The 25,147-nt window shown below is 46.4% G+C and overlaps 4 protein-coding genes across 5 annotated transcripts; 1 reads left to right on the top strand and 3 right to left on the bottom strand.

Moving 5' to 3' along the window:
• Nucleotides 1–364: 364 nt before the first annotated feature.
• Nucleotides 365–6,180, bottom strand: abcg8 (ATP-binding cassette, sub-family G (WHITE), member 8). The gene is made up of 13 exons (XM_047030123.1): nt 5,793–6,180; nt 5,081–5,176; nt 4,759–4,906; nt 4,351–4,589; nt 3,907–4,039; nt 3,452–3,721; nt 3,144–3,300; nt 2,934–3,029; nt 2,437–2,636; nt 2,193–2,269; nt 1,638–1,905; nt 1,272–1,399; nt 365–1,134 (listed from the first exon to the last, which is right to left on the bottom strand). The coding sequence occupies exons 1-13, from the start codon at nt 5,841–5,843 to the stop codon at nt 997–999; spliced, it is 2,001 nt and encodes a 666-aa protein (XP_046886079.1). The 5' UTR covers nt 5,844–6,180; the 3' UTR covers nt 365–996.
• Nucleotides 6,181–6,363: 183 nt separating this feature from the next.
• Nucleotides 6,364–13,467, top strand: abcg5 (ATP-binding cassette, sub-family G (WHITE), member 5). The gene is made up of 13 exons (XM_047030124.1): nt 6,364–6,569; nt 6,980–7,101; nt 7,244–7,380; nt 8,804–8,902; nt 9,369–9,501; nt 10,479–10,618; nt 10,703–10,832; nt 10,942–11,155; nt 11,306–11,511; nt 11,699–11,837; nt 12,174–12,359; nt 12,612–12,724; nt 12,916–13,467. Exons 1-13 carry the CDS (start codon nt 6,397–6,399, stop codon nt 13,095–13,097), a joined length of 1,974 nt encoding a protein of 657 aa, XP_046886080.1. The 5' UTR covers nt 6,364–6,396; the 3' UTR covers nt 13,098–13,467.
• Nucleotides 13,468–14,253: 786 nt separating this feature from the next.
• dync2li1 (dynein, cytoplasmic 2, light intermediate chain 1) lies at nt 14,254–18,021 on the bottom strand. Of its 2 annotated transcripts, none has more exons than XM_047030125.1 (13): nt 17,936–18,021; nt 17,639–17,771; nt 17,481–17,515; nt 17,211–17,280; nt 16,885–16,973; nt 16,543–16,738; nt 16,385–16,453; nt 16,215–16,292; nt 15,977–16,056; nt 15,635–15,705; nt 15,459–15,556; nt 15,279–15,371; nt 14,254–14,339 (listed from the first exon to the last, which is right to left on the bottom strand). In XM_047030125.1, exons 1-13 carry the CDS (start codon nt 17,947–17,949, stop codon nt 14,277–14,279), a joined length of 1,089 nt encoding a protein of 362 aa, XP_046886081.1. In that variant the 5' UTR covers nt 17,950–18,021; the 3' UTR covers nt 14,254–14,276. The 2 variants fall into 2 exon arrangements, with proteins under 2 accessions (XP_046886081.1, XP_046886082.1); XM_047030126.1 differs by having other exon boundaries at nt 17,639–17,768; nt 17,936–18,017.
• Nucleotides 18,022–18,244: 223 nt separating this feature from the next.
• LOC124473400 (zinc finger protein 32-like) lies at nt 18,245–25,054 on the bottom strand. Its single transcript, XM_047028757.1, has 2 exons — nt 24,742–25,054; nt 18,245–20,033 (listed from the first exon to the last, which is right to left on the bottom strand). The coding sequence occupies exons 1-2, from the start codon at nt 24,932–24,934 to the stop codon at nt 19,150–19,152; spliced, it is 1,077 nt and encodes a 358-aa protein (XP_046884713.1). The 5' UTR covers nt 24,935–25,054; the 3' UTR covers nt 18,245–19,149.
• Between the last annotated feature and the right edge of the window lie 93 nt (nt 25,055–25,147).

Raw genomic sequence — 25,147 nt, 5'->3', positions numbered from 1 at the left:
CCTCCAGTCTATCCATGTCTTCTACCTAGGGTCTCCTCGCCTTCCCTCCTTCCTGTCTTTCTTACTCTGCTGCCAGTTGGTGGTGTAGCCAAGGGCACTGACCTCCCAACACTTGTTATGAATATGACAGTAAATATGGCAGCTGGGCTCTCTATCTTATCCTAGATATTCTCCCTGTATGGATTTAGAGAATATTCCAGCATCTCCCTTAAGTGAATGTATGCTCTAAATTCTATAGCTTTGTATATCAGTGTAGAGTTTTAGTAGAGGAAGACATGGCTGGAACATATCTCAAGTAGACCAGCTTCAAACAATTTAATCCTTTATTAATTTTGACCCTAAAGATTTGGTCAATATATTTATCAGGCTTTTGCACCAGTGCAAAAAAACTTTCATAATCTTTCATCTGCAACACAAACCCCTTTTCAGAGTGTGACTTACTAAACCTCTCCGAAGCTTTTCAGAGGAGCCGCTATACTGGCACACACATTGTTAAGCTTAATAACCTTACATATACAAAAAAGATTAAGCTGTATAAAAGAAGATTGAAAATGGAACAAGCTAAAGCTGTAGATGGATATCTGCCAGAGTAGCACTCTAATCATTTGCCAAGACAAAATAAAGAAGAGGAAGAAATTCCATCATTCAGGACCCTTCTTCAGGGAAGGCAGTACTTGGCTGCCATCCAGTGGCTGACAGAGGTACTGCAACAAAATAATTTGTTTGATTTGAATTTTATAAAGACGCACCATCTCAGATTCCCAACACATATGGTCACGGTTGGTACATTTGAGCTACACTTTGTGTGTAGATCAGCTTAGTTTAGGAACATGGAAAAAAAATACATTTGGTCCACTATTGAGTCTTTTAAACTGCTGTTGGAACCATGAAGCTTCGGTCTACAGGAGATGGAACGGAATGTGACCACGCTCTCCAGGAGAGGGGCACCGGGTAGAGAGAGAACCCCACAGCTGGTGAAATCAGGCTGGGGTGGTTTCACCAGTCCTGGCTGGATTTCTGCTTGATGAACTTCAGGGACAGGTAGTATAGGAGCATGAAAGCCACACAGACTGCCACCAGAACCAGGTAGCAGGAGTACAGCGGGTACTGGTTCATATCCATGGCCTCCACTATCTGGAATCACAACACACACACACACAGAGAAGGGTCATGAAGCTGCTTTAGCATCAAGGTAAACTGTTGATATCCCTCTGGACAGTTGATGTATACATTCCTGTCGATCTATGATGTGCGGTTGATCGGGTACTTACAAATATGCCGTCTAAGTTGAGAGTGATGTTGCCGAGGGTGATGGGGTACTTGGTGTCCCGGAACTGGACCTGTAGCATTCCGTCGAACCCCCAGCGCATGAAGGAGGCGTGGGAGAACCATGAGGCAACTGGAGGAGAGAGGGAGGGAGGGAGGGAGTCAGGTAAGATGACAGTAAGCAGGATGTTCTCAATCAAATCCAAATGTATCTGCTCTGCCCCTTTTTACAAGCACCGTCACAGAGGGCTATACACACGCCCATAGAACTGCTCCTAACCCAAACGAAACCCTCAAGGAAGACGAGGAAAAGCTCCCAGTCTAAACTCCTCAAGGGGGAGAACCCTCTGGATGCCAGCCTCCTCACTCACCCATCCACAAGTTCTCCAGGCTGATGACGAAGCCCCCTGTCAGGTAGAAGACAGTGAAGAGGGCGTTGCCCATGAAGGCCGACGTCTGCAGGGTGGGCAGGGCCGCCGCCACAAACAGGGCCATGGCACGGCTGCAGTACACCATCAGGAACACAAACAGGAAGTTGAGCAGGAAGCGGTCAGGGGCGGGGTTTAGGCCTCCCAGCCAGTAGATGGGCAGGCCGTAGACCAATGAGAACACACAGTGTTCTGGGAGCTCCCCCAGTATCTAGGGAAGATGGAGAGACACATATTATACACACAACATACAGTACGTACACACACACACACACACACACACACACACACACGTATAGACTCACCACCCTCTCCCTATTTACCAAGACAGGCTGCAGCACCACCAGTTTTATAAATGGCTATCTGATAAATGGAGCTTTACTGACCCCTGGTGGCTGAGTGTGTAAGTGCAGTTAGGTGAAGAGCCCAGGATTGTAGAGATTGGTCTGGGACTTAAGGAGTTCAGAGTGGAGTTAGTGAATTTAGTCGATGTATTACCTTGGCAAAGAAGTAGGAGGTGACTGAGTACATGCCGTCCTCCAGTTCGTGGTACAGCATGGCTCTTTCAGAGTGACCTGTGGGTTCAGAGATCGTAAGCAAGATCCTATCTTGACAACAACAACAAATCTGCTCATTAAAGTAGCATCAGGATATTCAATTTGTCCTCATACTGACTCAAACTTGTTTTGACTGAGATCAAACAGCCACCAGTCGTCTGTCTGGACAGTGCAGCTTCACTCACACTTGGCTATGACGTCCAGCACCACAGCGAACGGCGTAATCGCTCCGATCATGTAGAGGAGAGCTACCGTGTCCTGGAGGGACAGCCTCTGTTCCCCCGCCCCGAAGTACAGGAAGCCCATCAGGAGGGCCATGAGCAGGGCTTCGAACCCGTGCACCAGCATGGTCACCAGATCCCGGAAGTCATTGTACACCTGACGCCTGAGGAAGAGGAAGAGGAAGAGGAGGAGGAGAGGGCAAAGTAGAATAATGAGGAAATGGAGGAGGAGAGGTTAATGGGTGAAGTAACCTCCAGTCCTAATGACCTCTCCCACCTATGCACTTCTTGGGACATTTGGGGGTAATAATGACCCAAGTGAGCCTGTGCTAACTTGCTATTTGATCAGGTGGTATACCATCATGAATTACATTTGTCTCTTCTTTTTAGAGAATCACTAATTGGCTATCTGGTTAGTGAAGCGATAATAAGGTTGTTTAGATTCAGGGGTAAGAGCCCACCTGAAGAGGATGGTGAACTGGTGCAGCCGGCCGGGAAGACGGTCTCTCTGATTGGTCACAGTGATCACTTCCTCATCCCGCAGCTTGGGCGGGTCACTGGTGGGAGAAGTTAGAAGTCACACGGATAGTGCTCTACGTACATCACCTCTGCACTGTGGGCTTGTGTGGGGACTCGAGATGTTCTCCAACTGCTAGCTCAGTAGGACTTACCTTACACACTCCAACGGGGTGGAAGACTCCGGTGCCTTCCACATGAAGTCCTCCGTGCCCTTGACCTTCTCCACAAACTGAGTGGCCAGCACCCCAGCCCTCTCCAGACACTCTGCCTCCTTCTCTGGGCTGCGCCGGTCTATACTGATGAGATCCACTGAGGACACACCACACAATCATAAAAGATATGAGGCTATCAAACAGTATACATACTTTGCATGTCACATATCTGGGTCTATGTGTGTCTGTCTACCAGTCTTTCTACCCGTCAGTCTCTACACCTACTCCACCAACACCGCCCAACCTACCGTAGAAGTCGGAGGGGTTGCAGTAGCGCGGGCAGGGGTGTCCCAGGCTGGTGAAGTAGGGTACCATCTCCCGGGCCGGGCCACAGTACACGGCCGACCCCGAGGAAAGAAGGACCACCTGGTCAAACAGCTGGAAGATGTCAGAGCGGGGCTGGTGGACGGACAGCAGCACCAGGCGGTTCCCCCGGGCCAGCCTGGACAGGGTGATGACCAGGTTGTGGGCTGTGAAGCTGTCCAAGCCTGACGTGGGCTCGTCCAGGATCAGGATACCTGCCCGCACAGGAGAAGCTGCAGGTTAGCTGCAGCTATCGGGTGTGGAGTGTCTATGGGTATTGTTAGTTTGGGGTGTAGTGTTGCCTCCATACAGGAAAAATCCTTTTTTTGTTGCTGTCTCCCCACATTTCCTCCTCACCCCACCTTCCTCCCCTCTCCCCCCTGCCCCTCCCCCTCCTCACCAGGGTTCCAGAGCAGCTGCACAGCGATGCTGACCCGCCTCCTCTCCCCTCCAGACACGCCCCTCACAAAGTCGTTGCCCACCCTGGTGTGGGCGCACTGGCGCAGACGCAGCTCGGCGATGACATCATCAACCTGTGCCGGGAAGAGCAACGAGGGTTAGGGAGGGGTTCTGATTAGACTCTGTAGTGTTGAGACGGTTTCTCTAAATGAGAGAATCCTCAGTCTTTTTTTGATTACCAGGCTGGGCTTATTTTCACTCAAAGTTAGGATCATCCTAGGGTTCACAACACTTTTTACCAATCCCACGGAGCTGTAGCTATGTGCCAGGCCAGACTATGCCAGACTATGCCAGGCCAGACTATGCCAGGCCAGACTATGCCAGGCCAGACTATGCCAGGCCAGGCCAGACTATGCCAGGCCAGACTATGCCAGGCCAGGCTTACCCGCTGGTCTCTCTGGGTCTCTGTGAAGTGAGTGGGCAGCCTTAGTTTGGCCACGAAGGTGAGCGTCTCTCTGACGGTGAGGTGTGGCAGCAGCCGGTCGTCCTGGCGCACGTGGGCGATGCTCTTCCTCACCAGCTGGGGGGTACTGGGACGCCCGTTAATCAGCACATGACCCAACGTCATGCAGCCGCCCTCGTCACGACACGTGATCACGTCCAGCAGGGAGGTTTTACCACAGCCTGGGACCACACACACACACACACACACACACACACACACACACACACACACACACACACTGGGGTCTTTGAAATGTTCACTGCACCCAGTGGTCACTTCTTTTGAAGGTTAACGTGGAGTTGCTCTACTCTATAGTATAGGTGTGGAGCGGATCGAAGCGCCTCGTACCTGAGCTTCCAATGATGGCCAGCATCTGTCCACTGTGCACACGAAGGTTCAGGTTGCTGATGGCAGTCTGCTTGTCGCCCTTCATCTCCCAGGGCATCTTAAACTCTGACAGCCTTTCATACCACGGGATCTGGGCCGCAGTGTCGACCTGGCATGCAAAACAAATGCACCCCAGTACATATCACAGTAGATGCCACTGTAGAACCAACACATCAACGTTACGCCTGAAGATATTTTCATGGAGAGCATGCGTTAGGGAAGATGATGGGGGAGGATGATGACGAGGGAGGATGTTGAAGAGGGAGGATGATGAAGAGGTTACCTCATAGTGCAAGTTGCTGACCTCCAGCTTGTTGCAGCCTCCACTGTAGGTGAAGTAGAGGCCACTGTCCTCCTCAGACACAGAAAACAGGCTTTTCTGAGAGGAGGAGAGGAGAGGTTACTGAGGGTATACAGACACACACACACACACAGAGACACACACACACACACACACAGATCCAATACAGAGGACCAAGCAGACCTAGCATGACAGTTCGATGAGACCCAATAGTCTTTCAATGTAAAATGTTTTGTTTATTACAGAATCATTATTAAAAAAAAACCTGGGTCATTTATCAAGGCCACTGCTGGAGCATTAGGCACTTTTAACTGTCCAATGATTCCTTTATACATTGTGAGTGTGTGTGATTGTGTGTGTGATTGTGTGTACAGCAGTGCGCAGTGAAACAGTCGCTGGGAACCAAAGCAGGTCCGGAGTCCTCAACCATCAAACCTAGTCAGCATTATGCAACAACACAGCTGCGTCTGATAAATTGTAGACAGAGACAGATCTGCCCCGCCCAAAGATAGCAGATGAACCTAAATGACCTCCTGCCTATCTCTTCTGTTTGTGAAGTGCAGGTTATTTGCCTGTTAAACTAAGACTGACCTTAATCCTGACACATTCTGAACATGAGAAATGACTGGATCGCAAGCAATGTGAGAATCTTCGCCACTTTTGTCTGACTGTATTTTTTAACTGTAATACTCACCCTCGGTGATGACCCCTTTGTCAAGGATCCCTCATCTGCCTCTGACCCCATGGTTACTGGCGTCCGCGAGAGGTTGTGATCAAGAGGTCGTCAACCCCCCTTCCGCGCGTGTTCTTGGTCCGTACAGGTCCGCTGCTTCTGTTTGTCCTCCTTCCTTCCGTCTCTTCTCTCCCTACGTTTCTACTCTTCCCCAAGCGTGAAATAATGAATCCAGAACGCACCTGTCTTGGTCGAACCAGGGGTCTGGGACCAGACTGTTAGTTAGATAGTTCTCCTACATTAGAGCTTCATAGCGCTGCGTTGGTGTGACAGAACAACTACATCCAGAGCCATGTTGAGCGCAGTTACAAGTGGTCGAGTGACAGACCGGTCTAGCTAGCTCACTGTAGCCAACACGAGCACAGCATGGTCTTTATACAACCACCGAGCAAAGTTCCTTCTGATAACAGACTAGGTTTATGGTGCCACCGACACTGTTGCAACCGACTGGAAATAATCACAGAGACACATTGAACACAGCGAAACAACACAAATACAAAATCACACTAGCATTGCCAAGTGCTCTCATTCTGCACTGGTCCGTGGGTGTCCGGAGGGCTGAGAGATGAACGGAACGTACTCCATGGAGGCCGTTGAAGAAGAACAGACGGCGAGGGCCAGTTTTAAGGAGTCCTTCAAGTATGTCGGGGATAAGAGCGTGATGAGTAGAGGAGCTCATGCTGAGCAGCACGAGCCCTCCTGCGGACTGAGTGTCAGCAAGATATCCTACACTGTCAGGTAAGGGTGTCTGGCGGTCTGTTTAGTCACGCAATCTCTTATCAAGTTACTATACCATCATTGTCAGTGCCTTTAAAACCTCCGTACATCCAGAAGACATTTTCCACTTCGTTAAAGAAACGATGTGTTAAATATATTGTTGATTACCGGCCAGTACAATTGAATGTGATACATTTTTCTTAAGAAACACAACTGTTTACCACATCACTTTTAAACTTGTACCTGAACCTATTCAAACTAATTCAAAGTTACCTGTGTCTCTCTTTGTCTGTGTCTGTCTGTCTGTCTGTCTGTCTGTCTGTCTGTGTGTGTGTCTGTCTGTGTGTGTGTGTGTATGTCTGTCTGTGTGTGTGTGTGTGTGTCTGTCTGTGTGTGTGTGTCTGTCTGTGTGTGTGTGTGTGTGTGTCCAGTGAGCGTTTGGGCCCCTGGTGGGATCTTCCCTCCTACAGGAAGAAGTGGACTCGTCAGATCCTCAACGATGTCTCCTTCCATGTGGACAGTGGTCAGATTATGGGCATTCTGGGAAACTCAGGTACAGTGTACATCGCTGTGAAGAACCATCTCCTTTATCGCACAGCCCTGTAGAGAACCATCGCTCAACCACACTAGAACTGTGCGTGTGTGTGTGTGTGTGTGTGTGTGTGCGTGTGTGTGTGTTTGTGTGTGTGTGGTAGGCTCAGGGAAGACCACCCTCATGGACGCCATCTCAGGCAGGATTGGGAACGCTGGTGAGCTCCTGGGTGAGGTGGCCATCAACGGGAGGAAACTGAAGAGAGAGCAGTACAAAGACTGTTTCTCCTATGTGCTTCAGGTAACCCCATGAGCTCCCTTAGCATGGCGTCAGCCAGTTAACACACACACACACACACACACACATGCAACCTGCAGTGCACGGCCTAGTAATATGACTTGTGCTAATTCACTCTACTTATCTCTTAACAGTGTGCGTCTCTGTGTGTATGCTCTTGGTTATGCGTGAGCAAACGGTCATCCCTGTTACTTATTTCACCGTAAATTCGTTAGTACCGCACTTCTGATCTGATAAGTGATAACAGTGTGTATATGTTTGTGTATCTACCTGCTCGTGGCTGTGTGTGTTTATGCTGGATGACATTTCACTGAGCTTTGGCCCGTGAAAGCTGCAGTGGTAGAAAGTGAGAGTGGGTGAGAGGTCGGGTCCGGGGTAACTACCGGTTACATCCTGCTCTGACTGAAGCAACGGTGGCCTGGCTGCTGGGGGGAAATTAACTTGAGTTAAGACAGACTCCCCATATGCTAATCTCTCTCATGGGTGTCCATGTGTATCCACGGCATGAATTAAATCATACCCCGGTCGCTGGAAATAATCTCTCCACTTTGGAGCAGATAAAAATCCTACCGGCTCGCGGGGGTTCTGTATTAGGCCGGTCATTAACTTTCCGTCCTAAGCCGGCAAGGAGGAGGTGATATTAAATTTCTCAGTAATTAAGAAGGACTGAGGAATTGGGGTTGGAAGTGTAGCAGTCCAGGCACCTGCCGTTTAATTAAGGTGACCGGCAGTGTCACCAGGTTCACCGCTGTCTCTGGTCCCTGTAGGGGAAGGAGTGCTGATAAACAGCTCTACAGTCGTTTCAAGACACACACACACACACACACGCATACACACAATTTTGCTTGGAGCAGTTTCAAATGAACCGTGAACTAATTTCATCCATGAGACAGAGATAGAGAGGGAGTGAGAACGTTGGAGACACTGGGATAGAGTTCAAATACAGGAAGGGTTTATCAAAATTGAGAGAACATAAAGTTGTTGTACCTGATGTAGCTTCTTAGGTAAGAGTCTACTCCTCTCCTCTTTTCTCCTCTATCCTCTCCTCTTACCTCTCCTCCCTCCTCCTCTATCCTCCCCTCTCCTCTTACCTCTCCTCCCTTCTCCTCTATCCTCCCCTCTCCTCTTACCTCTCCTCCCTTTTCCTCTATCCTCCCCTCTCCTCTTACCTCTTCTCCCTTCTCCTCTATCCTCCCCTCTCCTCTTACCTCTTCTCCCTTCTCCTCCTCTATCCTCCCCTCTCCTCTTACCTCTCCTCTCTCCTCCCCTCTCCTCTTACCTCTCCTCCCTTCTCCTCTATCCTCCCCTCTCCTCTTACCTCTCCTCCCTTCTCCTCTTCTATCCTCCCCTCTCCTCTTACCTCTCCTCCCTTCTCCTCCTCTATCCTCCCCTCTCCTCCTCTCTGCTGACTTCCCCCCTCCACCAGAGTGATAACTTGTTGAGCTACCTGACAGTGAAGGAGACGCTCTCCTTCACGGCCCAGCTGGCGTTGAAGGGAACCTCTGCTGAGCTCATCCAGAAGAGGGTAGGTAGTCCACGAGGCTCCTATGGCCCCCACACCACCCTGCTACCATCACACTGCACACTGCACACCACCCTGCTACCATCACACTGCACACTGCACACCACCCTGCTACCATCACACTGCACACTGCACACCACCCTGCTGCCATCACACTGCACACTGCACACCACCCTGCTGTCATCACAACTACACACTGCACACCGCCCTGCTGCCATCACAACTACACACTGCACACCACCCTGCTGCCATCACAACTACACACTGCACACCACCCTGCTGCTATCACAACTGCACACTGGGCTTTTGACACAAACAGACTTTATGCCATTCGCAAAATTCTGTCTGATATTTGAGGTGCGCTTCATTTACTTACCCAGCGCAGCACCGCCCTGTGAGTTCCGACATTCCACAGAGCGTAGGCAGGGATGATGTCATGGGTGAATGTAAACACTGATCATGGACACAGGTGTCGTCCGTCATGGCGGAGCTGAGTCTGGGCCATGTGGCTCACAGCGTGATCGGAGGACGGATCTTCCCAGGGATCTCTGGGGGGGAGAGGAGGAGGGTGTCTATCGCCAGCCAGCTGCTTCAGGACCCCAGTGAGTACAAACAGGCTGTCTGTGGCTGTGCCCGCTCAGAATTACACTACCCAGGAAGAAGCCTCTTAAAGGACATGAATGTTTTATTATTTAACGTTAGACAACGTCAAAAGGGGGACTGCGTTTGTGTATTTACGATACAAGAGCGCCACCTGGAATAAAGAAGAAGTTCATCACAGCCAGTCCGTCTCTCGTCAAGTATTAGGAGAGGTTATCCTGCTCTGGGAATAAAGTGACTGATGGCAGCCAAGGCAAAAGGAGGGATGGAGGTGATGAAAAACAGGGTTATCACACACTCTGGATTAAGACGGATCCTATGGAGAGTGGTGGGGGTGGTCTTGGGGGGGTCCCAGGTGGACTTTATCAGGGCCAGGGGACCCCCCAGGGGGGTCGAGGGGTCTCAGGCTTCATTCAGGATTAGACAGTCCACTCTCCTTTTTAATAGTGGGCCGCAGTAATGAGAGTTTCCATTCGCTGCCTCTTCAATCAACCAGGAAATGAATTAATCACACACAATTAATGTTTCTGCTAATTCCACTCAGCCTTCATATAAAGAGGCAATCTTTTAATTGTCCTAATTAGAGAAATTAACAGAAAAAAACATTATCTTTAACAGAACTTCCCCTTTGAGAGGTCTGTCCCACTTAAAAAAGTAAAGCTTTTAAAACTTAGCACCAGCTGATTTCATTTCTTTTGTATAACTTCTGTTTTGTGTAGCTTAAAGGCAGGCTCGGTAATGTAGAGATGCACTTTTTGTCATATTTGCTAAAATAAACTTCACATCCTAATACAATGATTACACAGGCTACTTATCTGTCTAGCTACCTACCTCCCAGCAGTAGTCAGGCAGAGCATTTATGTGTTTTAGGGGAGTGGCTTTGGAGGGAGGGTTGGGATATTTTCAAGCCAACATTTCTAAGTTCACAAAATGTACCAATCCTGCCTTTAATGTGCTTAACATGGCAATGTCATTACAGAGGTCATCCTTCTGGATGAGCCTACAACAGGATTGGATAGCATGACCGCCAATCAGATCGTGGTGCTGCTGGCAGAGCTGGCCAGGAGGGACCGTATCGTCATAGTGACCATCCACCAACCACGTTCTGAGCTCTTTAGGGTGAGAAAGATTGAAGCTGCCTCCATCTAAACTTCGATTATGAATTTTTTAGTGTTGAACGTTCATGTGTTTCTGCGCCACCAGGTCTTCAGCAGAATCGCCATCATGAGCAGAGGAGAGATGGTTTTCTGTGGACAGCCGGGGGAGATGGTGGACTTCTTCAGCCAGAGCGGCTACGAGTGTCCCGACTACTGCAACCCTTTTGATATCTACGGTACCGAGCACATAGCTTCACCCGACTCCATTCCAACATCCGGCCTAACTATTACCTGTCATCAGCCCTGACCCCTCTCTCATCCAGCTGTCCTCTGATTGGCTTCCAGTGGACCTGACGTCGGTGGACACTCGGAACAGCGAGAGAGAGGCCGCCACCTACAGCCGCATGCACGACATCACCTCGTCCTATCAGAGCTCAGAGATCTACCGGAGCATGCTGCGCCAGATCGAGCAGAGCAGTCTGAGGACAGACAAACCCGGCATCCCCTTCAAGAGCACAGAGTCTCCCAGCGGACTCACCAAGCTGGCTGTGCTCCTCAGGTCAAAACACTGCTCCCCCCTCCACTCAAATTTGAATTGAAAATGAATGAGATATCGAATTTTCCATACCTCTCTCTCTCTCTCTCTCACTCTCTCTCTCTCTCTCTCTCTCTCTCTCTCTCTCTCTCTCTCTCTCTCTCATGTGTGTAGGAGGACGGTGAGGAACTTGTCCAGAGACAGGATGGGCGTCCTCATGCGTCTGTCCCAGAACCTGATCTACGGCCTCTTCGTGGCCTTCTTCGTCATGCGGCTGGACCTGGACGTCAGCAAGGGGGCGGTACAGGACCGGATAGGCATCATCTACCAGTCCATGGGGGCGTCGCCCTACACGGGCATGCTGAACGCTGTCGCTCTGTGTGAGTGTCCACCGCATGCTCTACCCTACCTGACAGTGTTATAGGGTGGGAGACACTGGTAGCAGTGCAGAGCAAGGACCGGTGATTGGAGAAGAAGAATCCACACAGAAAATTTTGAGAAATACCCCACCTAAGCACCGGTTAAAGTGAAATAACCCTCTGCTCTGTCCTGTGTGTGTGTGTGTAGTCCCTGCCTTGCGGGCTATCAGTGACCAGGAGAGTAAGGATGGTCTGTACAGTAAATGGCAGATGTTCCTGGCCTACATCGTCCACATCCTACCCTTCAGCATTGTCAGCGTGTTCATATTCTCCTCCTTCCTCTACTGGTAAGTGTGTGTGTATATTAGTGTTTGAGTGTTTGTTCACTAGGTGGAGAATACTGTTTTCATGTATGTTTTACTTGACCTGTGAATATGGCATACACATGATCCCATCCTCCTCCTCCTCTTACATTTAGTCATTTAGCAGCCACTCTTATCCAGAGCGACTTACAGTAAGTACAGGGACATTCCCCCGAGGCAAGTAGGGTGAAGTGCCTTGCCCAAGGACACAACGTCATTTGTCACGGCCCGGGAATCGAACTGGCAACCTTCAGATTAATAGCCCGTTTTCCTAACCGCTCAGCCACCTGACCCCCACCTCCTCTTCCCTCTCTCTCCCAGGACAGTGGGGATGTTCCCAGAGACGTGGCGTTTCCTGTGTTTCGCAGCCGTGATCCTGGTCCCTCACGTGGTGGGTGAGCTGCTGACCCTGGTGCTGCTGGGCGTGGTGCAGAACCCCAACATGGTCAACAGCGGCGTGGCGCTGCTCAACGTGGCAGGCATCATGGTGGGCTCTGGCTTCCTCAGGTGAGACCATGACCCAACATGTGAAGCGCTGCTGGAGATCCGTTCTGGCCATGTGGAAGTTGTCAGTACAAATGACAACCCGTCCTTCGGTTTCCTTGAGTTTATTGAGATTCTCCGGCTATGTGAAGGTTCTGAGGTTCCAATCATGGAATGGAACCCCACAGTCAATGTGTTTGTTTTGTAACCCTGCCTGTGAGAGCATGGTTGAGAGAGGAAGCTAGTGCTAAGTTTGTCCCTCACCCCCCTCCGTAGGAGCACCCAGCAGATGCCTGTGGTGTTCCAGTGGCTCAGCTACCTCACCTTCCAGAAGTACGGCTGTGAGCTGCTCATCGTCAACGAGTTCCACGGTCTCAACTTCACTTGCAGTGAGTGACACACAAAACTAATGGTCTTTCCAGTAAACACTGTCGCATCTGTTTAAATATTTGCATTAAAAACTACAAAGACACATCTTATTGTGTATAAATCTCAAATGTCCTACGCTTTTAGAGTTGTTTTAGAGCAGGGACTATCCGTTATCTAATTCCTGTCCCTTTGTGATGACATCATCCCCCAGGTCAGACCAGTGTACCCGGTGCTTGTCTGATCACAGATGGAGGTCAGATCATTGACCAGGGTTACCCAGGAGCTCTGTCCCGCTTCACTCTGGACTTCCTCCTGCTCTATGCCTTCCTGCCAGCCCTGGTGCTGCTCGGGGTTATCAGCTACAAGATCAGAGACCACCTCGTACGGAACTGACCGATGACCACTTCCTGCCTGAGTCTGTCATCATGAGCACACGGCTAAAGGACGCTTGTCTTTGTACTGTAGCCACAGAAACAAAGATATTCACTGTCCTCAGGGCATAAGGAAATAACAAGACAGATGACATGGTGCTAACACAGCAGTAGAGAAACACTATCCCCCAAGGGGAAATCGCTTTTTTTTTACCTCAGAATAATCCATAGAAACAGTAAAGATGCGTTTTAAGGCCCGTTCAGATCAAGGATGATAACGACAACTATAACTAAAGATATAATTCTAAGAATCGTTCTATATATAAAAAATGCTGTGGCATAGTCCAGTCCACACCACAACAATAACGACAAACTATATAAAGGAACGATATCGTTGGAATCACTTTCAAAACTTTTTTTTTCTTCATCTGATGAACTAGGAACTGACAACCAATCAGAATCCATCTGATTTTTAAGCGCTCGTGCATTTACAATGACTGCAACGGTGATAAGGGTACTTTTCCACTTTCTTTAGCTAAATGCTCTGGTTTATGGCACTGCAGTAGGGCTATTGGTGTGTATCTTCATTTGCAATATCCCACTAGCTGTATGTAGATAATTTGTTTTGTGACAAAGGTGTGAAAGGTGGATCCCAGGTATTTTAAACTTGGACGTATAAAATGGTGACATTATACTGGTGAATTCAACTCTTTACAATTTAAATATTAATTAATTTGTATTTTTATTTCAATGTAAAAAAGAAGGTTCGAGGTTTGGAAATTCAGGTTGCACAATATTTTGAGCTGTTTGAATATGAGCAACCTGAATTTCTGATCTTGAATTATTGGATCGGATTAGATTTTTTATTGAAATCAATTCAGATTCCAATTGTAAAGAGGTCTAATTCAAAATCAACAAGTTAGGTGGTGTTTAAATTTAAATATGATGTATTCAGTGCCTTTTAAAGTTCAAAACATTGTCACTCATTTGCTTCCATACGAAACTGTTAGAATAAATAATTTATTTTACAAAATACACAAGACACCTTTTGAAGGCAAAAATATAACTCATGCATGAATGGGTCGTTATTTTCAGGATATAAAACAAGTCTTACAAAACATACTACACAAGGACAAAGGGAGGTACAAGTTTCAGACAACTTTCTCTGACTATCCTGTCGAGGTACACGTGGCCTGTGCTGTTAGGAGTCCAGCTGTAGTCCCTTCCAGGACTTTGAGACATTCCTCTTGTACTGCTCCAGTTCCTGTACATAGAGGACACAGTGCAATTCAACATCAGAGGAACAACACCTGCTTTGACATAGAAGACAAGCTCAATCAAAAGCAATGCACCTAGTTTTCATGAAATGAAAAGAACACAGTTAAAACAAAGAGTTTAAAATTGCTCTAATGCAGTGTCACTTTAACTCAATACATTTACAAAGCTTCTCTCGAATGAATAACAGAAGTGCAGCATCTTAGCAGTCTGAGTTGACACCAGAAACTTGAGGATCAAAGAGACATACTTTGGTGGACATTAAATATGAACACACACGTGTTTGTGATGCATATGGCCTGTGTTTGGATAGCCTGGCAGTGGCCAGACACGTGTTAAAACTGCCCAACGATACAGTCTAGCTGGCACCGACAGTCCTTGAACATCTTTACTCCTATTGGCTGACCACACCCTTGCTAGCACTCGCTGTCCAATGGGGAAGTTGGAAGCACAGCCTCAGGTGATGTCTGCTGTGGGGCTATCTTGTTGTTATTATCAGTGACCTATGCACTTTGTAAAGCTCTCTCTTGGAAGTCGCTTTGGATAAAAGCGTCTGCTAAATGAATAAATGTAAATGTAATGTCTGTGATAACACCTTGCAGACAGTTTAGGAAGGGTTACTCAGGTTTAAATCCCATGGCTCACTGACAGTGCCTTTATCTGGCTCCAGCCTCACCTGTGGGTCATTACTGCACATTAAACTGTTACATGACCAAGACAATCGTACAGCCAGTCAGACTAAAGTGATACTTTGTATCATAGAGTACAAGTCGTAAAAAAAGATAAACATCATAGATGTAATGGATTTTTAACCTATTACTACAAGGAAGACCTTGGGTAAGTTATAAGAGGGTTAAAGACTGGACCGATAAGGTCTTGATCAAGTAAACTAGAGTCTGCTGGTGATCCGGAGTCATGTGGTTTGTACCTGATCTTTCTGGATCCTCATGGCATCTATCTGGGGTTCACTGTACTGGGGGTCCTTGGCTGGGTCTTTCAGCTCCTTATGGTCACTGGTGCTCTGGAGGACAGGAAGAAACAAGATCAGGGAGAGTAAAAAATAAATGTAAAAAAAAAAAGAATGAAAGAGAAGAAGAAAAATGATTACCTCAGGCGGGAAGATTCGCTCAAACACCTTCTTCCACAGATCCAGAGGGTTTTTGGCATGAAGAGACACGATATCCACGTCTGGCGTTGGGGGTGAACCTGCAGCAGACGATAGATACATTCAAATAAAAAAGAACTTTCTGACCACATGGGGGCACTAACTACACCGAAACTCACCTATCTGGCTGAGAGAATCCATTCCAACAGGGACGATCAAGGGCTTACTGGAATCACATGACACTGACTTGCTGATGGGACACAGGGAGACCACAAGTTGGTAACAAATAAAAGATTAAGAGTAGAACATTTCCCCACAGGCGCACAGTCCCAGGACACGTCCTGAAGGCCTATTCCACCCCATACACCTACTGAAACATGGATCTGAGTAGCAGGTGCTATGCTGACTGACTCAGCAATACAGACAGGGGTCTATAACAGTAGATTGGTGTGTTTTTGTGTGTGTGTGGGGGGGGGGGGGAGCACAAACAAGAAGACAGTGGCAACTAAATTGCAGATCACCTTCTCTCAGCTCCAAAACCAAGGTGCGTGAAGAAACTCTTGGTTTTCGACATCAGGCTCTCTGACTTGCTGCTGGTGAACTGGAGGTGGGAGGGTTGAGATGGAGAATGAACAGTGATAGCTAGTTAGAGGCCGATGTTCAGAAACTATCAATATGAACTGCTTGTTTCTGGTCCACTGTTTGGTAGTGACAGTCAGTGGTGATATTGGTGGTGGCATAGCTGAACTGAAACCTTACTATGAGAGATGCTGCGTAGTAGTGAGCGATAAACCTTAGGGTCTTGCAGATCGCTTTCCTCTTCTCAGAGTCAACGTCCTGGAAAATAGGGTGAGGGTTTATATGAATACAGTATATTTATAACTTCATAACCCACACTTAGAAAAAGGTTGTGTAATCCTAAAATGTACCTGAAAGATATCAAACTTGGTGCCAACTATCACCAGTGGCACTGGGAATGGGTCAATCAACTCCCTGTCCTGAGTAGGGAAGGAAGCTTATGATTGACAAACAGTAAGGCATTTTAACACCGGTGTCTTTTTCTACGGTCAGTGTTTGGAGTTCTTACACAGTGGTCTTTAGGGAGGACTCGCGGGGGGTTGTTTAGGGCCTGATGCTTGGAGCTAGCCTGGGACTCTCCTGTCCTGCGTGGCTGGGAGCAGGCTTTCTCTACCTGGGCACGAGTCGCTTGCAGCAGCCTCTCCATGGTGCCCCACATGGAGTTGGGTTTGGACAGGTCAAGGACCAGGACCACAGACAAAGCCCTGTGATCAACACACACACACACACACACACATTAACAGTGATGTAAATAGTATACAGGCTTTCACTTTGGATATGATGGAAAATGCAAGATACACCATGTGACACCTCATCACTGTAGGGTAAGAGAAGATCTGATTTCGCTGACCTGACATTGTCAGCCGTGATGGGAATCTGAACCAGCTCTGATAGGGAAGTACCTCCACCCAGCTCCCAGAGGTGGACGATGTCTTTAGGCTGGAATACAGAAGGAGACTCAGGCAAAACATCTAAGCACATTACAGGCCATTCAATCAGGCCATTCAGGACTTGCACTAAGCAGTTCTTCTAACCCTGTACTATATGTTTGATTATATATACTCAGTCATGAATGAATAGGCTATTTATGCTCAGTCATGAATTAATATGATATTTATGCTTTTAACTGGTGTCTTTAATTAGCTAGCTCCTATGCATTTAATTAGGGTATCTTACTGTGTTGTGTCCTCGGGCCCGTCTGCCAAAAGTGTACTCGAGAGCTAGCGTGGGTTTCGGAGCTTCATCCCTGGGAGACACCGATTTTATAGGTTTACTTACAATATGTACCAATGTATACGGTCCAACATCACCTCAACTAGGTTTTCGCTCATATTGGAACTCTGGGAGAACCATGTCACACTCATGCCTTTGTCTTGTGTATTAATGCGAAATTCACAATATTTGACTTGCAAATTATTTATGCTACATCGTGTCATCGATACTCACCGTTCAAGGCATCGCAGTAAGATCGAGGTTTTACCCTAAAATTGTATTGAAAATATGTTAAGTAGACAAGTTACAAAGCCGTACCACAATTTTCAAGCTAAGGTTATCTTCAGTATTGAGTTGCAGCCTTAATTAGGTCTAGCGACTTCGGTGCTTACCCCTGCCTTGTTTCCCATAAAGAAAACTGTCCTCTCGTTGAAAACGGTCCTCTCGTCCTTGCCATCCTCCTCTGCCGACCCAGTCTCCCGACTATAAACTTCTGCGGCTGCCAAATCCCACAGCGTGTCACTGCTTTTCGTGCAAAAGAACAAAATGTTGAATTAGCTAGCCTACATCACCATAGCCGGATAGCTTAACAGTATCATTAACGTGACAACATGCTAGCAATAATAACTTGCAAATATTGCTAGATAAGTTACGTTAGCGCTACCTAATAATATTCAGACGGTATTAACCTTATCTTTGGCATTGAATTGACTTAAATATTTCTTAGGTCTTGGGGTAAAATGTAGCAGCCTCTCCTGACGTAAACACATTGCCGTTGCGCTAGGCAACGTCGCATTTTGATGCTACAGTTCTGTGAAGAGGAATTGTGGGAAATGTATTTTTACTTAACACTTTTAAACTGGCCTTCCTCAAAAAGAACACCAGATAAAACACTAGGACACTGGAAAACACGCATACAAATTATATGGATTTATTAATGCAACTTTCATTTGAAGTGTGGAAGTGTTTTGGCTGGAAAGTCACTTGTCTAAACATATCTTGAAGCAACAGATTATGTTTGAACCCAAACAAATGAAAAGACAAATGTCATAACTTTTTAATTTGGTTTGAAGTGCTAATATAAATGAATAATAACTTGGCTTCTGGCAACTGGATTGGATCACTATTACCAGGTAATGTGATTAACAGAAAATAATCGGATAGACCATTCAAGTGGTATTGATGGTTACATCCAACATATTTTCTTGGTTTGTTTTATAAAAATAAATAAAATAAGTTGTTTCCCATTGCAACATTTATAAATGTTTGCTCTCTTTGCCACGGTATACAGGCCAGCAAGCATGCTCAGTGTCTTATAGAAGGGAACAACTGTTGATGACTAGTCAAAACATTTCTTAAAGCAATAGACTGTTTAAAACAAAACAAACAACAAAATAGAATTCTGTTGAACCATATTCATCTGGTTTATTAAATTCTGCTTATATACATTAATACAAATTTTGTTTTTAGCAAATTGCTTGGATCATTAGTACCAGGGGCCTGTGAGCAAAAGGAACTAATTTGGTAGAGCATTCTGGTGGTATTGATGCCTACAACCAATTTCAAATAAATGGCAAAATGTAGTTTCCCATAGCAACATTTGTAAATGGTTTCTCTCTCTGCCACAAAAAGGATGGCAAACATGTGGACTACTACTATACTCAAAATAAGCTTTTCATAGACCTTCTGGCAAAGAAACATCAAGGAGTTTTTTGAATTTCTTTGTATAAATCTTCAAATATGAAATCGGCACCAACCAAAAATAAATACAATTATATATATATATTATATAATAACTATTTTAACAGAAATATACTTTCTTCTTTTATAGGCAGTTGTCATTCATGTTCCCACTATCACTATGACAAATGTCAACTCAATGGATGTATGCAACAGATGCACTTTATCTGGTGTCAACTTTGGTGTCTATGTGGCCACTAACTACATCTTTCATGTGAGTGTTCATGTGTATTTTCATACTAGACTTATGTCGAAAGTTCCTCCCACATATAGTGCATGGATACGGGTTTTCCTGTGTGTGGATCCTCATGTGAGTTGTCAGATTTCCAGACTCTGTAAACGTTTTGCCACATACTTTACAAGCATATACTTTATCACCAGTGTGAATCTTCATGTGCATGTTCACGCCAGACCTATGACGAAACCACTTCCCACATACAATACATGGAAATGGTTTCTCCCCTGTATGAATCCTCATATGAGTATTTCGATTTCCTGCCTCGATAAATCTTTTGCCACATTCTTTGCAGCTATAAGGTTTCTCACCAGTATGAACCCGCATGTGGTTTCTCATGTTAGCTGTGTGGCTAAAACATTTACCACAAACAGTACAAATATATGGCTTCTTCTCATCAACACTTTCAACTTTTTGACTCTGAACTACAGAAAAGGCAGGACTTATTACAAAAAGTGTCTCGCGGGTCGATTCTTTTTCCTGGGGTGCCTCTCCAAAGTTTGGTTTCATCTGCTCAGCTGTGCAACTACTGGGTTTAGAGAGTTTGTATCTGTGTTCTTCACTTCCCAGATTAACATGTGAAGAATGAGCTTGGTCTTCATCATGCCCTCGTTCTGCATTGACATCCTGCTGTCTTTGAAGCTGAGCTTCTCTCTGGCAGTTCCAGAGTGATACTTCTTCCTCTTCCTGTTTAATCACTACGAGATCTTGGAGCTCCTTGTTTAGGTCTTGAGGTACGGGGCTCTCGTCATTGCGATGCTGCTCAGGGTGTACCTTCTCAGAGATAGCAGGAACTGTGAGCGGCTGGGGATCTGCAAAGGGTCAAGGAAACGTGTGTAAAGCCTCCTTCCATGACAAATATAATTGGCAATGAAACGCATTCCAGATCACACCATTGTTGTGTTCACTACTGCATTGAATTACTCATACAGTTATTGCAGTTACATTGTACAGCCTCTAGGGGGCGTAGTGAGTGAGACGGTATGAGAGAGGGCTAGGGGAGGAGAGAAGAAGAGGTAATGAAGGATACAAGAACGGAGATAAAGATGTTGACTGGAAAGTAACGCGTTCGTGTTGGTTATTACTACACACCCAACATAACAAGTGGCGACGAGGATAAAGAAATAAAAGAATGGCTTTACTCGGTTTACAACCGCCCTCTGCGTTCCTGGAGTGCCCGGGAGAGCCGAAGATTACGTTCGAGGCTTGGGGGAAGCTATTCGACAACTACTTGCTAGCTATCGGAGGTCAAGAATTTTCCGCGGAGAGAAAAAGAGCCCTGCTGATTCACTGTCTGGGAACAGAAGGACAAAGGTTGTACAATACCTTGCCGCTTACTGAGGATACCTACGGTGGTAGCTTACTGGCTTTGCAAACCTTTTTCACCCCGAATGTCAACGTGGTCGCGGAGAGGTACCGTTTTCGGCAGCGCGCTCAAGCTATGGGTGAGTCAACGGATCATTATGTGGCAGCGCTGCGTGAGCTAGTGAAAACGTGCAATTTCAGTACAATGGAAAATGAAATGCTACGTGATCAGATAGTGGAGAAAACGTGTGTGCCTCGTATACGTGAAAGACTGTTGTTGGAATCTGAGCTCACTCTTGACAAGGCACTTACACTAGCCAGACGAATTGAAATCGCCGTTGCTGATGCAAAAACGTTCACAGAGAGTGGAACGAAACTAGTCTCTGCAGTCTACAGACAGGGAAATAAGAAGGCGGGAAACCCCAAAGACAAGTTTAAGCACAAAGGGGGAAAACGGAATGATGCCAGTCAACAATGTTACAGATGTGGCTCTGCTGATCACCTTGCTAACGACCAGTCATGCCCAGCTAAAGAAGGTACATGCAAAACATGTGGGAAGATAGGTCACTATTCCAGAGTGTGCAAATCCTCTGCTAAGTCAGTCAATGAAGTGAGTTTGCCTGAAGTGACTGTCCTAAATGTTGGCAAGAAGACTGATGTCCGAGGAAAATTAATTGGAACTTTCACTCTGGCTACATCAGCTACAAGTACACATACAAGTGACATGTTAGTTGACACAGGATCTGCTGTTTCAATACTACCCGAAAACTGTACAGAGACAACTTCAGCACAAGTACACTAAGCCCACCTACAGTAAAACTGTTGACATACTCAAGACAGAACCTAAAAGTTTTTGGACGTCTTAAAGCAACAGTAACATACCAACAGAGGACTGCAACTGGATTTTTCAACATTGTAAAGTCTGGTACACCCCTCATTGGGCTGGATCTATGTGAAGACCTCAACATAGAGATTAAAGGAGGAAAGTTGGTGGAACCAACAGTGGACTGTGCCATGCTTTCACAGTTACCTAAGCTCCCTGAAACTACAACCATTTTGGACATTGGACATGCCAAAGGCTTTGTGCATAAGGTGCAGATACGCACAGATGTTAAACCAGTGCAACAAAAACTCAGACGCCTGCCACTTTCTGTACGTGATACCGTCACTGCAGAGCTGAATGAACTGGAAAAGCAGGGAATCATAGAGGGAGTTGATTCATCCAAATGGGTTTCCCCTATTGTAGTCACTAGGAGGAAGAACGGGAAAATCCGCATGTGTGTGGATATGAGAGAACCTAACAAGGCAGTGGTCCCCGACAGCCACCCATTACCACTGATCGAGGACGTACTAGCTGCACTGCGTGGGTCAAGGATGTACTCTACCTTGGATCTGAAAAGCGCCTACCATCAACTGGAACTGCATGAGGAGAGCAGAGGTCTCACTGCTTTCATTACACATGAAGGATTGTACAGATACCGCAGAGTTCCTTATGGACTAAGTTCAGCCCCTGCAGCATTCCAGAAAATGATGACAAAAATACTCAGTGGATTAAAGGGGGTTAAGTGTTACCTAGATGATGTCATAATCTATGGGCCCTCACAGGAAGAACATGACGCTAACCTGAAAGCTGTAATGAAGCGTATCCAGGAAGCGGGTCTGCAGCTCAACAAGGAAAAATGCCTCTTCAGTCAGACTACACTGACATTCCTGGGCCACAGACTCTCACCTGAAGGCTTACAGCCAAGCGATGGCCATGTGACTGCAATCCTGAATGCGCCTGCTCCTACTGATGCAGCCACCCTGCGCTCATTCCTGGGCCTAAGTGCATGGTATAGCAAATTTATACCTAACTACGCCAGCCTGGTCGAGCCAATGAGAGCTCTGTTGCGGAAGAATACGACATTCAAGTGGAATGATGAAGCACAAAAGAGCTTTGATCAAGTCAAGAACATGGTTGTCAACAGCCCAGCACTGAAACTGTTTGACCCAAACAAACCAACAGTGGTCTCAACTGACGCTTCTGATTACGGACTTGGAGCTGTTTTGACACAGGTAAATGAGGCCGGAGAGGAAGACACAATCGCTTTCGCCTCCCGCAGCTTATCAGATGCTGAAAGAAAGTACTCGATTGTTGAAAAAGAGGCTCTCGCATGTGTCTGGGCTGCTGAAAAGTGGCGTGTGTGGCTCTGGGGAAGGAAGTTCCTGTTACGCACTGACCATCAAGCTCTAACTACACTCCTGACTACCAAGGGAAATAATCGAGCTGGACTTCGAGTTGCCCGGTGGTCTGCTCGCTTAATGGAGTTTGACTATGAGGTCCAGTACAGAGCTGGAACACTGAACAGCATCGCCGACTGCTTATCCAGACTACCTCTTCCTGCGACAAACATGGATTATACCGAGACCGTGGAGTCAGTCGCAACAATACTGGACGACATTCAAGCAGTCACTCAGGCGGACTTCAAAGCAGAGAGTAACTCGTGCCCTGTGCTGACCAAACTTCGCGCACAGCTACAAAAGCCTTGGCCAAGAAAAAAAAAAGTACTTGACCATGACCTACAGCCATACTACCTGATACGTGATGAACTGGCAATTTTGGATGACTGCGTGGTCAGAGGCACTCACCGCCTCGTGGTTCCAGGGTCACTGCAGAAAAGGCTCATAGACATTGCACATGAGACTCATCAGGGCATTGTCAGAACAAAACAACGCCTCAGAGAACTTTACTGGTGGCCTAAAATGGACGCACAAGTTGAATCACTCATCAAAGACTGTACTACATGCAGTCAAAACGACAAGTCAGTTACTACCTACAATGCCCCACTCCAACCTGTGCCTTTGCCTGATGCCGCATGGGAAAAAGTGTCAATCGACATCGTTGGTCCTTTTGAATCTGCACCAAGAGACTGCAGATATGCCGTAACGCTTGTGGACTACTTCAGCAAATGGCCGGAAGTAGCTTTTGTGGCACAGATTGATACTGCAACAATCATTCAGTTCCTCATAGCAACCTTTTCACGGGAAGGTAATCCAAAGGAGTTAGTGAGTGACAATGGTACTCAGTTCACATCAACTGAATTCACAAATTTCCTAAAACAAAGAGGAATCGTGCACCTGAAATCTTCTCTGTATTATCCCCGTGCGAATGGAGAAGTTGAAAGGTTCAACAGAGTGCTCAAAGACTGCCTCCAGACTGCGTCAATCCAAGGGACACCCTGGAAGCCATTCACAAGGTCCTTCCTTATGGATTACAGAGCTACTCCACACTCAACCACTGGAGTGAGCCCCTCACAGCTGCTTCATGGAAGACAAATGAGAACAAAACTCCAAATCATGGATATGACTCATGTCCGCGTAAACGAGAATGTGGTGCGTGAACGAGTTAAAAAGATACAGGAATACTCAAAACAGTACACAGACAGGAAGAGGAGTGCAAAGAAGACATCCTTCAACCCTGGTGATCAGGTCAGGATTCGGAAGCCATGGAAGGTAAAGAAAGGAGAACAAAAGTTCACAAAGCCAAGAACTGTGGTGCGGAAGAAAAGCCCATACACCTACCTGTTGGATGATGGCAGAATCTGGAACACATCACACCTTTCTGTACTACCTGAAATGACCACTATGGACAATGACACTGAACAGACCGAACCTGAACGAGAGACAAAGGTGGACAGTAGGCCTGAGAGGTGTAGGCAACCGCCTAACTGGGCTAAGGACTATGTCATGTTCTAAAGAAGTTGCATAAACATGCATTTTGTTAGTCACTAAAGAAAAGAAAAGAATGCATGCATGAAAATGTTTGGTATGCAATTTACATACTGTTAAATGTTGCTGTAATGGTTGATTGGTTGTCATTTTATTATTTTAAAATGTTATAGGCATCGTGTTACTTGAATCCCATTACAAAAGTAATTTCAAGTTTTGTTATGAAGGAATTTGTCTTTATTGAAAGGGGGAGATGTTGTGTTCACTACTGCATTGAATTACTCATACAGTTATTGCAGTTACATTGTACAGCCTCTAGGGGGCGTAGTGAGTGAGACGGTATGAGAGAGGGCTAGGGGAGGAGAGAAGAAGAGGTAATGAAGGATACAAGAACGGAGATAAAGATGTTGACTGGAAAGTAACGCGTTCGTGTTGGTTATTACTACACACCCAACATAACAACCATGCAAATAACCCTACAACAAACGCAAAAAATAAGTAACCTACCAGATCTATGAAAATAGTTCATGGAGTCGCGACTGCTTTCCAGCATTCGCCGTAGGTTATCATAATCTCTTCTTGAACAGACAACTTCGTGTTGGTATTCTGCTATTGTTTTTTCAACCACACCGAATATCTCATCAGCTGCCGCTGCAAGCCGCTCTTTCACAATCATTCTAAGCAATTGCATTTGAGCCATTTTTAAGTACACTACAGGGTGGGTTCCCTAGACACTTGAGTGCAAACAAAGCACTGAGAACCAGTTTTGTTTTATTTTTTTATTTTATCAAAGATGCAGTGTAAACGCAAGCGCAAATGCAAGTTCAGACATCAATATATGGAGCTGCTGCCCCCTGCCGGACTGGGGTTTCTAAATGACAAATTACATTTTAATATGAGCCATTACTTTCTT

This window comes from Hypomesus transpacificus, chromosome 11 (genome assembly GCF_021917145.1).
Source record: "Hypomesus transpacificus isolate Combined female chromosome 11, fHypTra1, whole genome shotgun sequence".
Taxonomy (NCBI): domain Eukaryota; kingdom Metazoa; phylum Chordata; class Actinopteri; order Osmeriformes; family Osmeridae; genus Hypomesus; species Hypomesus transpacificus.
This window is presented reverse-complemented; position numbering and strand designations above follow the sequence as displayed.